The sequence below is a fragment of the Carcharodon carcharias genome, chromosome 21, assembly GCF_017639515.1.
Source record: "Carcharodon carcharias isolate sCarCar2 chromosome 21, sCarCar2.pri, whole genome shotgun sequence".
NCBI lineage: Eukaryota > Metazoa > Chordata > Chondrichthyes > Lamniformes > Lamnidae > Carcharodon > Carcharodon carcharias.
Genome location: NC_054487.1, coordinates 53,213,102 through 53,225,288, shown reverse-complemented (window position 1 = coordinate 53,225,288; position 12,187 = coordinate 53,213,102). Strand labels below are relative to the sequence as shown.

General features: G+C 39.5%; 1 protein-coding gene across 1 annotated transcript in view; it reads left to right on the top strand.

Annotated features, from left to right (window-relative positions):
• The first annotated feature begins 2,975 nt into the window (after positions 1-2,975).
• The window catches only part of bmt2 (base methyltransferase of 25S rRNA 2 homolog), a 137,627-nt gene continuing 128,415 nt past the window's right edge, over positions 2,976-12,187 (top strand). Inside the window, exon 1 of the mRNA XM_041215937.1 lies at positions 2,976-3,183. Within this exon, the coding sequence (XP_041071871.1) occupies positions 2,994-3,183 (190 nt within the window). The 5' untranslated portion in view covers positions 2,976-2,993. The remainder of the gene's footprint in view (positions 3,184-12,187) is intronic.

The following is a 12,187-nucleotide window of genomic DNA, read 5'->3' as shown; positions in this document are numbered from 1 at the left end:
TTGATAATCTTTTGGATATTAGGGACATCAAGGGGTTTGGAGAGAAAGCAGGAATATGGTGTTGAGATGGAGGATCATCCATGACCATATTGAATGGCGGAGCAGACTCGAAGGGCCAAATGGCCTATTCCTGCTCCTAGTTTCTATGTTTCTATTCTCCTTTATTAAGTAATGCAGTCACGTAGTATCATTTCCTTCCGTATTCGTGTTGAATTTTTTTTGGGTTACCTTCTCTAGATAGTTAGGGTAGTGCATATGCCAAAGAATGTACATCTATTATTAAATCTTTTAACTTGGAATCTGCTGAAGCCATCATTCATGCCTTCATTCCCTCTAGGCTTGAGTATTCCAAAACATTTCTGGCTGTCTCCAACATTCTACCCTCCTTGACTTTGAGGTCATCCAAAACTCTGTTGCCTGTACATTAACTCGCAATGAGGCTGAATTTCCAAGCAGACGGAGAGAGTCTCTCTCTCTCGTGGTGCATGGGGAATATGTAGAGAGGTGAGGAGGGGTGAGGGCTCAAGGTCTGTTTTTTGTTTCGTTCATTTTTTAAATAAATTCAGCAAAGTGCTGGAGCACAGAGGCCAGGTATTCCGCCCAACCTGCCTTCACTTCCGCCACCTCTACACTCATTCTGGGGGCAGCAGGACCAACTTTAGTACCCCCAGAACAAAAACTCCAACTTCCAGGCCTCTTTTTCTCAGGTAGACTGGTGGAGCCAGGAAATGTTCCATTTCTGCACTTCTGACCAGGGTGGAAAATTTGGGCCTAAGTTCCATTCTCCTATCTCGCTGAACTATATTGGCTCCCAATCAAACATTATCTTGATTTTAAATTTCTCACTCACGTTTACAAATTCATTCTTGGCTCACCCCTCCCTATCTTTCCTCCAGCTCCACAACCCTCCAAGATATTTAATTCTAGCCTCCTATGCATCCCCAATTTTAACCACTCCACCACTGGTGGCCATGTCTTCAGTTGTCTAGACCCTAAGTTCTGGAATACCCTCCTTACACTTCTCTTCTTCCCTACCTCACTTCCCTCCTTTAAGACACTCATTTAAACCTACCTCTTTCACCAAGCTTTTGTTAATTGATCTACTATCTCCTTAAGTGGCCCGATGTCATACTCTGTTTTCTAATGCTCCTGTGAAGTGCCTTAGAACATTTCATTACGTTAAAGAGGCTATATAAATTTAAGTTGCTGAATTGGTCTTTATTTTCTCAGATCTATATGCTGCTTTCTTGCCCATCTAAGATTTTGAGGCCTTCTGACTCCTCCTGCTATCCCATGTTCAAACTTAATTCACTAGCACTAAATCTCAGTTCACGTTATTTGTGTAGGTCAAGAGGCTCTGGCATAAATTTCACTCAGTAACTTTTCTAGCCGCATCCCCTATTGTGAGGTAGCCCTTCTTGCCTTCTACTACTTTAACTTATAGCTAGGTTAGAAAGACCTACAATTACAAAGCTTGATCTGAGGTATCTAAGGGGCAGCAGCCCTGTTGCATAATCTGAATATAATAAATAAGAATATAATCAGCTTCCTGTGTGGTGTAGTGTTTTGTTTCTGTGCATTTTCACCCTTTGGAAATGCACCAATAAAAGAATAGGGATTTCTTTTAAAAATGGCTCACTTTGGCTCCAACCATTATTAAGATAATGATGTTAGCTATACTTATTTGAAGTGTAAGTTCTTCTAAGGTGTAAAGTTGCTGTAGGCACATGATGCTACTTGACTTGTGGTGCTTGGGTCCTTTTGCAAAGCTGTTGCAATCACTCTCGCACAGGACTTAGAGGAGTCAGGATGTGATTTTTCCCCCCAAATTGTTGCTCAATGGGACAGCACAGTAAGAAAAAAAATTGCCCTGGGTCTCCAGCACTTGCTGCTTCTCCAATCACAGATTCTGTGTCCAGAGGAACAGCAAGATTGGGAGAAAAGGGGAACTGTGATTGGAGGAACTGGAACAGGAACATGGGAGAGGCATAATCTGTGACTTTCTCATTGGTTCCGCACCCCCCCCCCCCCCCCCCCCCCCCTCCTTGATTAAATTTTCCAGGGCTTTGAGGGTGAATTTGCCTGCTGGCCCCATGTATTTTGAACCCTGGACTATGGTACTGGTATAGCACACCACAGATTTTATTAAATTGAATTCAATAAAAATGGTAGTTTGTGGGCTGGCATTAGACAAATTGACTTGGTGGATTATGTTAAAAGCTGAATTTGACTATTGTCCTACAGGGAAGACAATCATTACACTCCTCATTTCTGCCATGTAGGTGACAAAGGCTTTGGGGAATTAAGGAGTGAGCAGGCACTTATGGCTGGTTCAGTTTGGGTCAATTATGTTGAACTGAAACCAAACTGTTGGTAGATGTGAGACACATATTGAGCCTGTCAATTTTTGTTTCGAAATTGTGAATTCCCCCATTCCAAATTGCTCTTGCTGCCAGCTCCAATTTCCCTAATAAAAGACTAAGCTCTAAATTTAAAACATTAAATAACAATATTGTTTCCTGTTTCCAGCTTTCCCCCCATTGACTATGGTGCCCAGCATGAACTCCTTCTCCAGAGCCACCTTTTTGCGGACAGCCGGTAGGCAGAGTGACCTTCCTCACGGTCTGTGTCCACCACCTGTGGATGACCAACTTTGGCCAGTCCTAAGAGCAGACCCAATGAAGTGGTTCTCCATCTTAGACGTCCCACTCTGAGCCGGGTGACCATAGATCCGGAACATGGCGCTGTCATAGAGACAGAAGTTGACAAGCTTCCCCTTGCAATTAGCAAATGTGATGCTATTGCCCCAAGAATTGAGCAGTAATATTCCATTGCTGCCCTTTTCAACCCTGCTGACCTCATCAGGGTGGTCCGCCTGACGCTATTGTCAGTCTGCGCACATCAACCAATGGGCTGCATCCTGTCCGGGTGGTGGGCGGAGCCTGAGCCGAGCATCGCCGAACGTTGCCGAGCGGAGTCGAGCGGTCACCAGTATGGAGGAGGGCGACGGATGGCACAATGTCAGTCTTGCTGAGAGGGCTGCAGAGTCGGGGCTTACCGGCAATCAGGCGGCGGTGGTGGTGGTGGCGGCGGCTTCCGAAGGGGACAGGAAGAGGGAACAAGAGAAACTCTCCGGGGTGGTGAAGAATGTGCATAGGAAGCTGCGCAAGAAATACCGAGAAGGTAAAAATAAAGAGAAGGGAAAGGGGGGCGGGGGAAGTGAGTCAGGCAGGCCCCGGTCCAGCGAGCAAAGTGAGCCGGAGGAGCATACACAGCCAGGGGATGGACTGGGGAATGGGGAGAGACCAGCAGCAGGCAACTGCCTGGGCCCCCTGCTCACTGAGCTCCCTTAAGGGAGGTCACAACAGCCTCAGCTCTATAGATCACTGATTTCTAATCTTGTATCTTGTTTACCCTCTCACTGTCATTCAGTTATTTTTCAGCATATTAACATCTTTGTAATATAAACAAAAACTGCTGGAAATTTTACTTTTTGAAGAAATCCAGCCTTTTGTTCATTACTTTTCAAAATTTATTTTGTGATCTTTAAGACTATAGTGAACCCCTTCAGTTTCTTTCCTAGTAAATATATTTCTATACGTCAGAAGAATGGTGATGTAATATTTTTCATAAAGTGAGACAATTTATAAGCATTTGCAAATTGTCAGTGAAGTATAATTTTCCTTCTGATTGCCATTAATCTTATCACGTGTGGAGAAATGAGTGGTGTATTCCAGGAGGTTGAACTATTTTGGAGTTTTTTGCCCTTTGGTTCAGCCAGTGTCAAACGCTGTGTGATTTTCTGACCCATTATATTAAGATCACGAAATTGCAAGTAGTGATACTGATTGATTCTAAAAAGGGCCTGAAATTTTTAATCCACCTCAGGACAGCAGGAGAAAAATACATCTGAAGGTCGTAGGAGTTGGTTGTGCTAATGTAAGTGGCAGAGACACCCAGAAAACTCCCATGTTGCTTACTCATCTATCATATTGGGAAAATGTCATAAATGTACTCTAGTTGTGAAATATAGTTGATTGTGGTGTAACAAGCAGAACGCAAGTTCTCAGTGCTAGGAGGAAAAAGCATATTAGTCCATGTCCCTGGGGTGACGTACAAGTGGACATCAGCAAGGTTCTGGAAACTTTCAAATGGGAAGCCTCTTGTGTAAGATCATAGTCTCTCTAGAGCTTAGGAGAAGTTTGCGTACATCTGGTAACTCTGCTGGATCTTTGAGGTCGGTAGCCAAAGTAAAACATGAAATGCATGGATGTGTAGACTCATTATAAAAATATCTGAAGTTATCAGATCAAAAGTTGAAATGCAGCTTACTGATTATATTTGTAATTATAAACTCTAAACATTGCTGAATAGCAAATATTGAATTCACTTTTTGTGAACAACAGCTGTAAATCTAACCCAGATAAATTGTCCTATCAAAGTGCTTTGTATTTGTGAGATATTCAACTCCATTAATTACTATTTTATGCAAAAGCAGTAGACCATTTGGCCTTTCAAACCTGCTGAATCATGGCTGATTTGATTGTGGCCTCAATTTCACTTTCCTGCCTGTTCCCCATAACCTTTGACGTCCTTCAAAATTTTGTCTAATTCAGCCTTGAATATATTCAGTGATACAGCCTCCACTGTTCTCTGGGTAGTGAATTCCAAAGATTAACAACACTCTGAAAGAAGAAATTCCTCCTCATCTTGGTCTTAAATCAGAGACCCATCAGTTTGAAACTGTGCCCCCAATTCTAGATTCCCCCACAAGAGGAAACAACCCCTCAGCATCCACCCTGTCAAGCCCTCTCATAATCTTATATGTTTCAATAAGATCACCCCTCATTCTCCTAAACTCCAAAGAGTATAGGCCCAACCTACTCAACCTTTCTTCATAAAACAACCCCTTCACCTCAGGAATCAGCCAGTGAACCTTCTTTGGACTGCCTCCTATGCAAGTATATTCCTCCTTAACCATACACAGTACTCCAGCTGTGGTCTCACCAATGCCTTTTACAGTTGTAACAAGACTTCCTTACTTGTATACTCCACCCCTTTGCAATATAGGCCAACATTTCATTTGACTTCCTAATTACCTGCATGTTAACTTTTTGTGATTCACATACCAGATTCCTCTACTGCAGCATCCTGCAATCTCTCTCCATTTAAATAATATTCTGCTTTTCTATTTTTTCCATTAAAGAAGACAACCTCACATTTTCCCACATTATACTCCATCTACCAAATTTTTATCCACTCACTTAACTTATCTATATCCCGTTGCAGACTCTGTGTCCTCCTCACAACCTGCTTTCTATCTATTTTTGTATCGTGAGCAAATTTGGCTATAATACACTCGGCTCTTGCATCCAAGTCATTAATATGGATTGTAAATAGTTGAGGTCCCAGCACTGATACCTGTAGCACCCCACTAGTTACAATTTGCCAAGCTGAAAATGACACATTTATTTCAACTCTTTGTTTTCTGTTAGTTAGCCAATCCTCTATCCAAACTTTTGTATTACCCCAACTCCAGGAGCTCTTACCTTGTGTAGTACCTTTTATGTGGCACCTTTATCAAATGCCTTTTGGAAATCCAAATATATTACATCTAATGGTTCTCCTTTATCCAGCCTACTTGTACATCCTCAGTGTAGCTCAATATCTCAGCAACATTGCCCTATATCAGTAGAGAGATAATTGTTTTATTGAAAATCATCATGGCAGCAGGTGCTGAATCCTGATGACAATAAACAAAACAAGTAATTCTTAACATAGTTTTAGGCCATCATTGAAATAAGATAAAAGTCTAAATTAATAAAAGGATTGCACAATAATTATTTGTATACTGAAATTATAATTATAATAATATATTGCAAAATGCAGGTCTCCTTAATTTACAGAATAAAAATGAATGGTCTACTGCACTCTGCATTTTTATTAAAGTCCATAAGTCAAATGTTGTCAGGTTGAGTTCATAAATTCTTAATCATTTGCACACTATTTATGAATTTTATAAAGGAGCAGATTGGGCTGTCTCATAGTCTGTTTTGCATCTTATTTGGTGAATAGTAGCTTTTGTCCTTAATTCCGTCACACATTTAATTTTGTTTAGTTGTTGCAAGCGGTAGTGGCAGTGGGAAGTGGGATTCAAGAATTTTCTAGCGAAGTTCAGACGGTGTTTTCCACCTTTCATCAAGGAACACATTCAGTTGTTTCATTGCGTCAGAGTAGCTTTGGTATGCATTGGCTAGGATCAGTTTCATTGCTCATTTCTGAAGAGTGAAGCTTGTTCACATGCTCTTTGGTAAGTCCAACATTCCAAACAGGTGCTGCATATGCAACGATGGAACGATGCAATGATTAAACACAGTGAATAGGTTAGTTTGAGATATGTTGCGATGCTTGAAGATGTAGTATGTGAAGTATTTCATTTGCTTTCTCAAGCATTTTACACACTTGGTAATGCCATTAGAGCTCACTTTGAATTTTAAGATTCCTCAATAGTTCAATGCACAATGGTCGTGCAATTTCAGCGTTGTCTAAGTTGATGTGGGGGGAATCTGGAGGGCTGCGCAACAATAATCCAGCAGCATGTTTGTTTTCTTCATTCATAGGATGTGGGTGTCACTGGCAAGGCCAGCATTTGTTGTCCATTCCTAATTGCCCTTAAGAGCAGTTATGAGTTAATCACACTGCTGTGGTTCCAGAGTCAGAATGTGGCCAGACCGGGTAAGGACAGCACATTTCCTTCCCTAAAGGTCATTTGTGATCCAGGTGGATTTTTATGACAATTGATGATTGTTTCATGGTCTCCATTACTGAGACTAGCTTTCAGTTCCAAATTCTTATCAAAAATTGAACTTGAATTCCATCAGTTGCCATGTGGGAATTGAACATGAGAGCCCCGAGAACATTAGCCTGCAAGGTCACTGGACATTACCACTATGCCACCATTTCCCCCCAATCCATGGAAGGAATTTTGCATAGGTCAGAACAAGCAATTAATATACTTGCATTTTATTGAAAAGAAAACCATGTTGTTATTACTCATATCACTTTTTTGAGAGAATTGGTAAATAATTCAATGCAAAAAATTAAAGCCAAGTAAAATGGAATATTACAACAGTAATAACTATATTAATTGTACTGTAGTCTTGTTTTGCAAGGGGTTTAGAGTGGACAGCTGAAGTCTCTTTGGTCAGCTATTGTTTTGAGGAATAATTTATTGCCAGTCCATCGTATCTTCAAGGAGCTTGCCTTGTATATGTGGAAATAGATGTAGAAATTTTGGATGAACTACAGTGGATGTTTACTTTCAAAAGAGAAGGTCTTTGGGGATAAAGAAAGTGTCAGCCATGGTTCAGTGATAGCACTGCCCCCTCTGATCAGAAGATCTGATGCAAAATCTAAGTTAATACTAACACGTGGTGCTGAGGAAGTGCTGCACTGCTGGAGGTACCATCTTCTAGATAAAACATTAAACCAAAGTCCTTGCTACCTTTGAGGTGGAAGTAAAAGATCCCATGGCATTATTTTGAAGATGAGCAGGGGAGCCTCCCCAATATCCTGACAAAAGTTTATCCCTCAATCAACAGCACTAAAGTAGATTATCTAATTATTATCATTTTGCTGTTATGTGGGACAATAATGTACTGAAATTGGCTGCCAGGATTACAACTGACTTCAATATAAAACTACATAATTGGCAGTAAACTGCTTTGAGACATCCTGGGATCATAAACGATGCTACATAAATGTAAGTCTTCCTCACTTAAAAACAAAATGGATCGAATTAGTGTCATAGTAATGCAGCACAGAAGGAGCCATTTGGTCCACCATGATTGTCCCAGTTGCTTGAAAGAGATGTAAATTAGCCTTGCACCCTTGCTCCTTTCCCAAACCTTTACAATTTTTTTCCCTTCAAGCATTTGTCTAATTATCTTTTTCAAGTTATTATTGAATCTCTGTCCACCACCCTTTCAGGCAGTGCATTCCAAAGTGTAACAATTTGCTAAGCAAAAAAATGAATAGAAGTCTAAAAAAATGATATAGTTTGGGACCACTCCATGAGATCTTTCAACTCATTGCTGTTACTCAGGATAATTGTGTAATTAAGAAATTAAAAAGATCAATGCTGGAAATATGAACAGGCACAGTTGGAAATGGAATAAATACAGAAAATGCTGGAAAATGCCTGGCAGCATCTGAAGAAGAGTCATACGGACTTGAAATGTTAACTGTTTCTCGCTCCACAGATGCTGCCAGACCTGCTGAGTCTTTCCAGCATTTTCTGTTTTTATTTCAGATTTCCAGTATCTGCAGTATTTTCCTTTTATTACAGTAGGAAATGGGTCAGTCTGTGTCGACAACAAAAAGGCAGGTAAATGTTTCCAAGGTCTAACTTATTGTGGAATTGCATGTTTTTGTTTGAGATTAACTAACTGTTTTTCATGTGATGTAATATTAGTATGAGACAGTTTCTGATTAACTTGATTTTCCAATGTAACATTTATTTATTTAAGGTTAACAGCTACAATTTGGGCTTTTCCCAATACATTTTCTTGTAAACAGGTAGTGTTTCTTATGAACTATAACCTGTATCTCATACCCTGTTTTATATATCAGTATAATCCAGGCCAAACAATTTACTGTCATGAATTGTTTACTGGATAATGTGGGATGCCCACTGTGTGTCTTGTCAATTTAGAAGACTGAAAATATTCATGCAGCTAGACAACTTGGCTAATTTATTTCTGCATGTACTGAATCAGAAGAAAAATCATTGACAACATACTATACAGTAGAGGTGCTTAAGCTGTTCATCTTTGTGGGTCATAGAGGTGCATACCATCAGCCTTGGGAGCTATATATACCCCATCACATTCATTTGCACTTATCTCTTGATAGACTGTTTTAGAATCATCTATTAATCAAATCTCCAAGCTAAAAACAGTCCTATCAAATCTCCAAGCTAAAAACAGTCCTTTCAAATCTCCAAGCTTAAAAACATTCCTTTCAAATCTCCAAGCTAAAAACAGTCCTTTCAAATATGTCATACAAAATCTGAACAGTACAAACATCAAATAAGAAATATAAGCACCACTAGGATTGAGTTTATGTGAACTTAAAAGAGCCAAATTGCCTAGGCATGTGGTTAGCAAGTTACATTTTGGGATTCCTACTCTCTAGCATATTTCTATTGCTGTGACAGTTTAAAAGTTGGTTAATAGTTTGACCAGTCTTTTCTAGTAAACCCTTAAGACCTGGTCTCTGTGGGTGCATATGTAAGTTGCAACTTAATGGAATTCTGAACTATGAAGAAAAAAAAATGTGCTTCAGAAGATTTGTGTGTTGTAAATGTGTTTTTATTTTTGAAGCTCATGCAGTTTCTTTGAAAGATGAGACCCTCGCTCTTCAAGGTTGTGGTATTATTGGCAAATGGCACATCTGCCCATTACACCAAGAGAGTTAAAACAATTCATACAGAGAGAAGCTAATAAGCCAATGTAACCTTATTGGTATCACAGTTAATAAGAATAATTCCTAACTAATGAACAAACATGTTTTCTGCTTGTAGCTTATTGAATGAGATAAGCTCCGAACTAACAGGAGACATATTTCTTTCTGCAGTTGAGCCAGCCAGATCAATGCAATTCCTTAATTCTATTACCTTTCATACAGCACTTTCTTCCTGAAGTTAATTGTTGTTCAACTATTTGAATCTACTGACCTTTATCTTCTGCTTTTTCATATGTTTCTTCTATCCTACTCTAGGAAATTATCTTACTAAGCCATGATGTAATTGTAAATTCTGGTAGCTGCATCATTAGAAACATAAGAAATAGAAGCAGCAATAGGCCATAAGGCCCATTGAGCACGCATGGCCAATCAATATGATTGTGACTGAAATTCTATATCGGCTTCACTTTCTCACTCTGTTTTCATATTCTTTAATTCTCTTAGTACCCATAAATCTATTGATCTTAGTCCTGAACATATTCATTGACTGAACTTCCACATCACTTTGGGAAGTCCAAAGATTCACAGCTGTCTTGAATGAAGAAATTTTTTCTCATTTCTGACCCAAAGGGCATTCTGAGACTATACCTCTTATTTCTAGACTATTGAACCAGCAGAAACAGTCTCTCTGCATCTACCCTGTCAAGCTCTCCAAGAATTTCACATGTTTCAATGTGATCATTTCTCATTCTTCTAAACCCCAGAGAATATAGACACATTCTACTTGATCTCTTCTCAAAGTCAGCCCTCTCATCCCTGGATTCAATCAACTGAACCTTTGGTTTACCCCTTCTAAGGCAAATATATCCTTCCTTGGGTTAGGAGGCGAGCAGGCATGGTCTTATAGAATTGTGCAAGACTTCCTTACTCTTATACTCCAACACCCTTGCAGTGAAGCCTAACGTACCATTTGCTTCAAGAATCAGAGCTTTGATCTGCATTTTAATTTGCTGTGATTCGTGTACAAAGTAACCCAAATCCCTCTGAATACGAACAATTAACAACTCTGTCACCTTTTTAAAAAAAATCTTTTCCATTCTTCCCCCAAAGTGGATAATTTCACACTTCCCCGCATTATACTCCATCTGCCACCTTCTTGCCCAATCATGTAAACTGTATATCCCTTTGAAGGCTCTATGCGTCTTCACAACTTACTTTCCAACCGAGCTTTGCATCATTAGCAAGCGTGGCATATTTCTCTAGGTCCTTTCATCTAAGTCATTGATATGGATTGTAGGTAGCTGAGGCCCAAGCTCGGATTCTTGTAGCATGTTACTGATTACACCTTGCCATCTTGAAAATGATTTGCTTATTTCTACTGTTTGCTCTCTGTAAACCAATCTTCAATACATATTAATATATTGAATGCCTTCTGAAAATCCAGATACGCTACATCCACTGGTTTTCTCTTATCTACCTTGCAAGTTACACCATCAAAAAACTCTTACTAGATTTGTCAAACCTGATTTCTCTTTCATAATCCCGAATTGACTGTGTAATCATATCAGCGCAGATTTTGCAATGGTAATGCATGCAAAACTGTCAGCATTTGATGTCATTATTCCACTTGATCTGACAGCAAATTCTGGAGTCTGAACACGCACAAAATAACAGAAATCAAGCAGTAAGAAGTTGCTGACAATGATTCTATGCTTCTCCAGAGGGTGCATTGTTGAAGCATTCCTATCCAGACTGTGATCAATGGAAATCAGTTGAATTGACAAGACTCTACACTCTGTAAAAAGCTTTGAAAAATTTGCACCTTGTTGAATGTGGTGTAACTGGGTTTTCAGTAACTACCTTCATACTGCTTAGTACCTTAACTGGCCCTGATAAGCTAATTTTATATTTGTGATTGTCAAATTTCTCCATAGTAATAATTGCAGATTTTTATAAACCGTTTTTGAACTGTTTATCTTTATTTTAGTTTCTGTACTAATCCAAACAATCATTCGTTTTTCTATCTGAAAATTTAAATTAAGATTGAAAGATCATCAGTGCTTTGATCTTTCTGGTTTGCTGTGTGTGAAGGCTTCAGTGTAATTGGCATCACTGCTGCCACACACTCAGACATCCCCGTGATTTAGTGTCAGATTTAAACTGCCATCAGGGGAGAAATTGCTAGATCTTGGCGGACTGTTTTCTTCGACATCAATGGTGAGCACACTTGCTTTACCACTGACGGCAAAACCCATTAATGTCAGGCTGACATAGTTCCCTGCTTTCTCTCTTCATCCTTTCTTAAACATCATTTACTGCCTTCCAATCCACAAGGAATGTTCTAGAATCTAGGAAATTCTGGAAGATTAAAACTAATGCATCCACTCTTCTGAAACCCTAGACTGAAGGCCATCAGGACCCGAAGGTTTGCAGACTTTTAGCCCAATTAATTTCTGAAGCACTTTTCTCAAGTAATAATTACTCTGAGTTCCTCACTCTCATCAGAGCCTTTGTTCCCCACAATTTATGGTATGTTCTTTATGATGCAAAGTATCTGTTTTATTTCTCTGCCATTTAAAATTGAATAGAGGAAATTATGAAGGCATGAGGGACAAATTGGCTGAGGTGGATTGGGAAAATACATTACTGTACATAGGCAATGGATAGTCATCTAAGAACTATAACATAGCTTACAGCACCATACATTCCTTCAAGGTGCAAA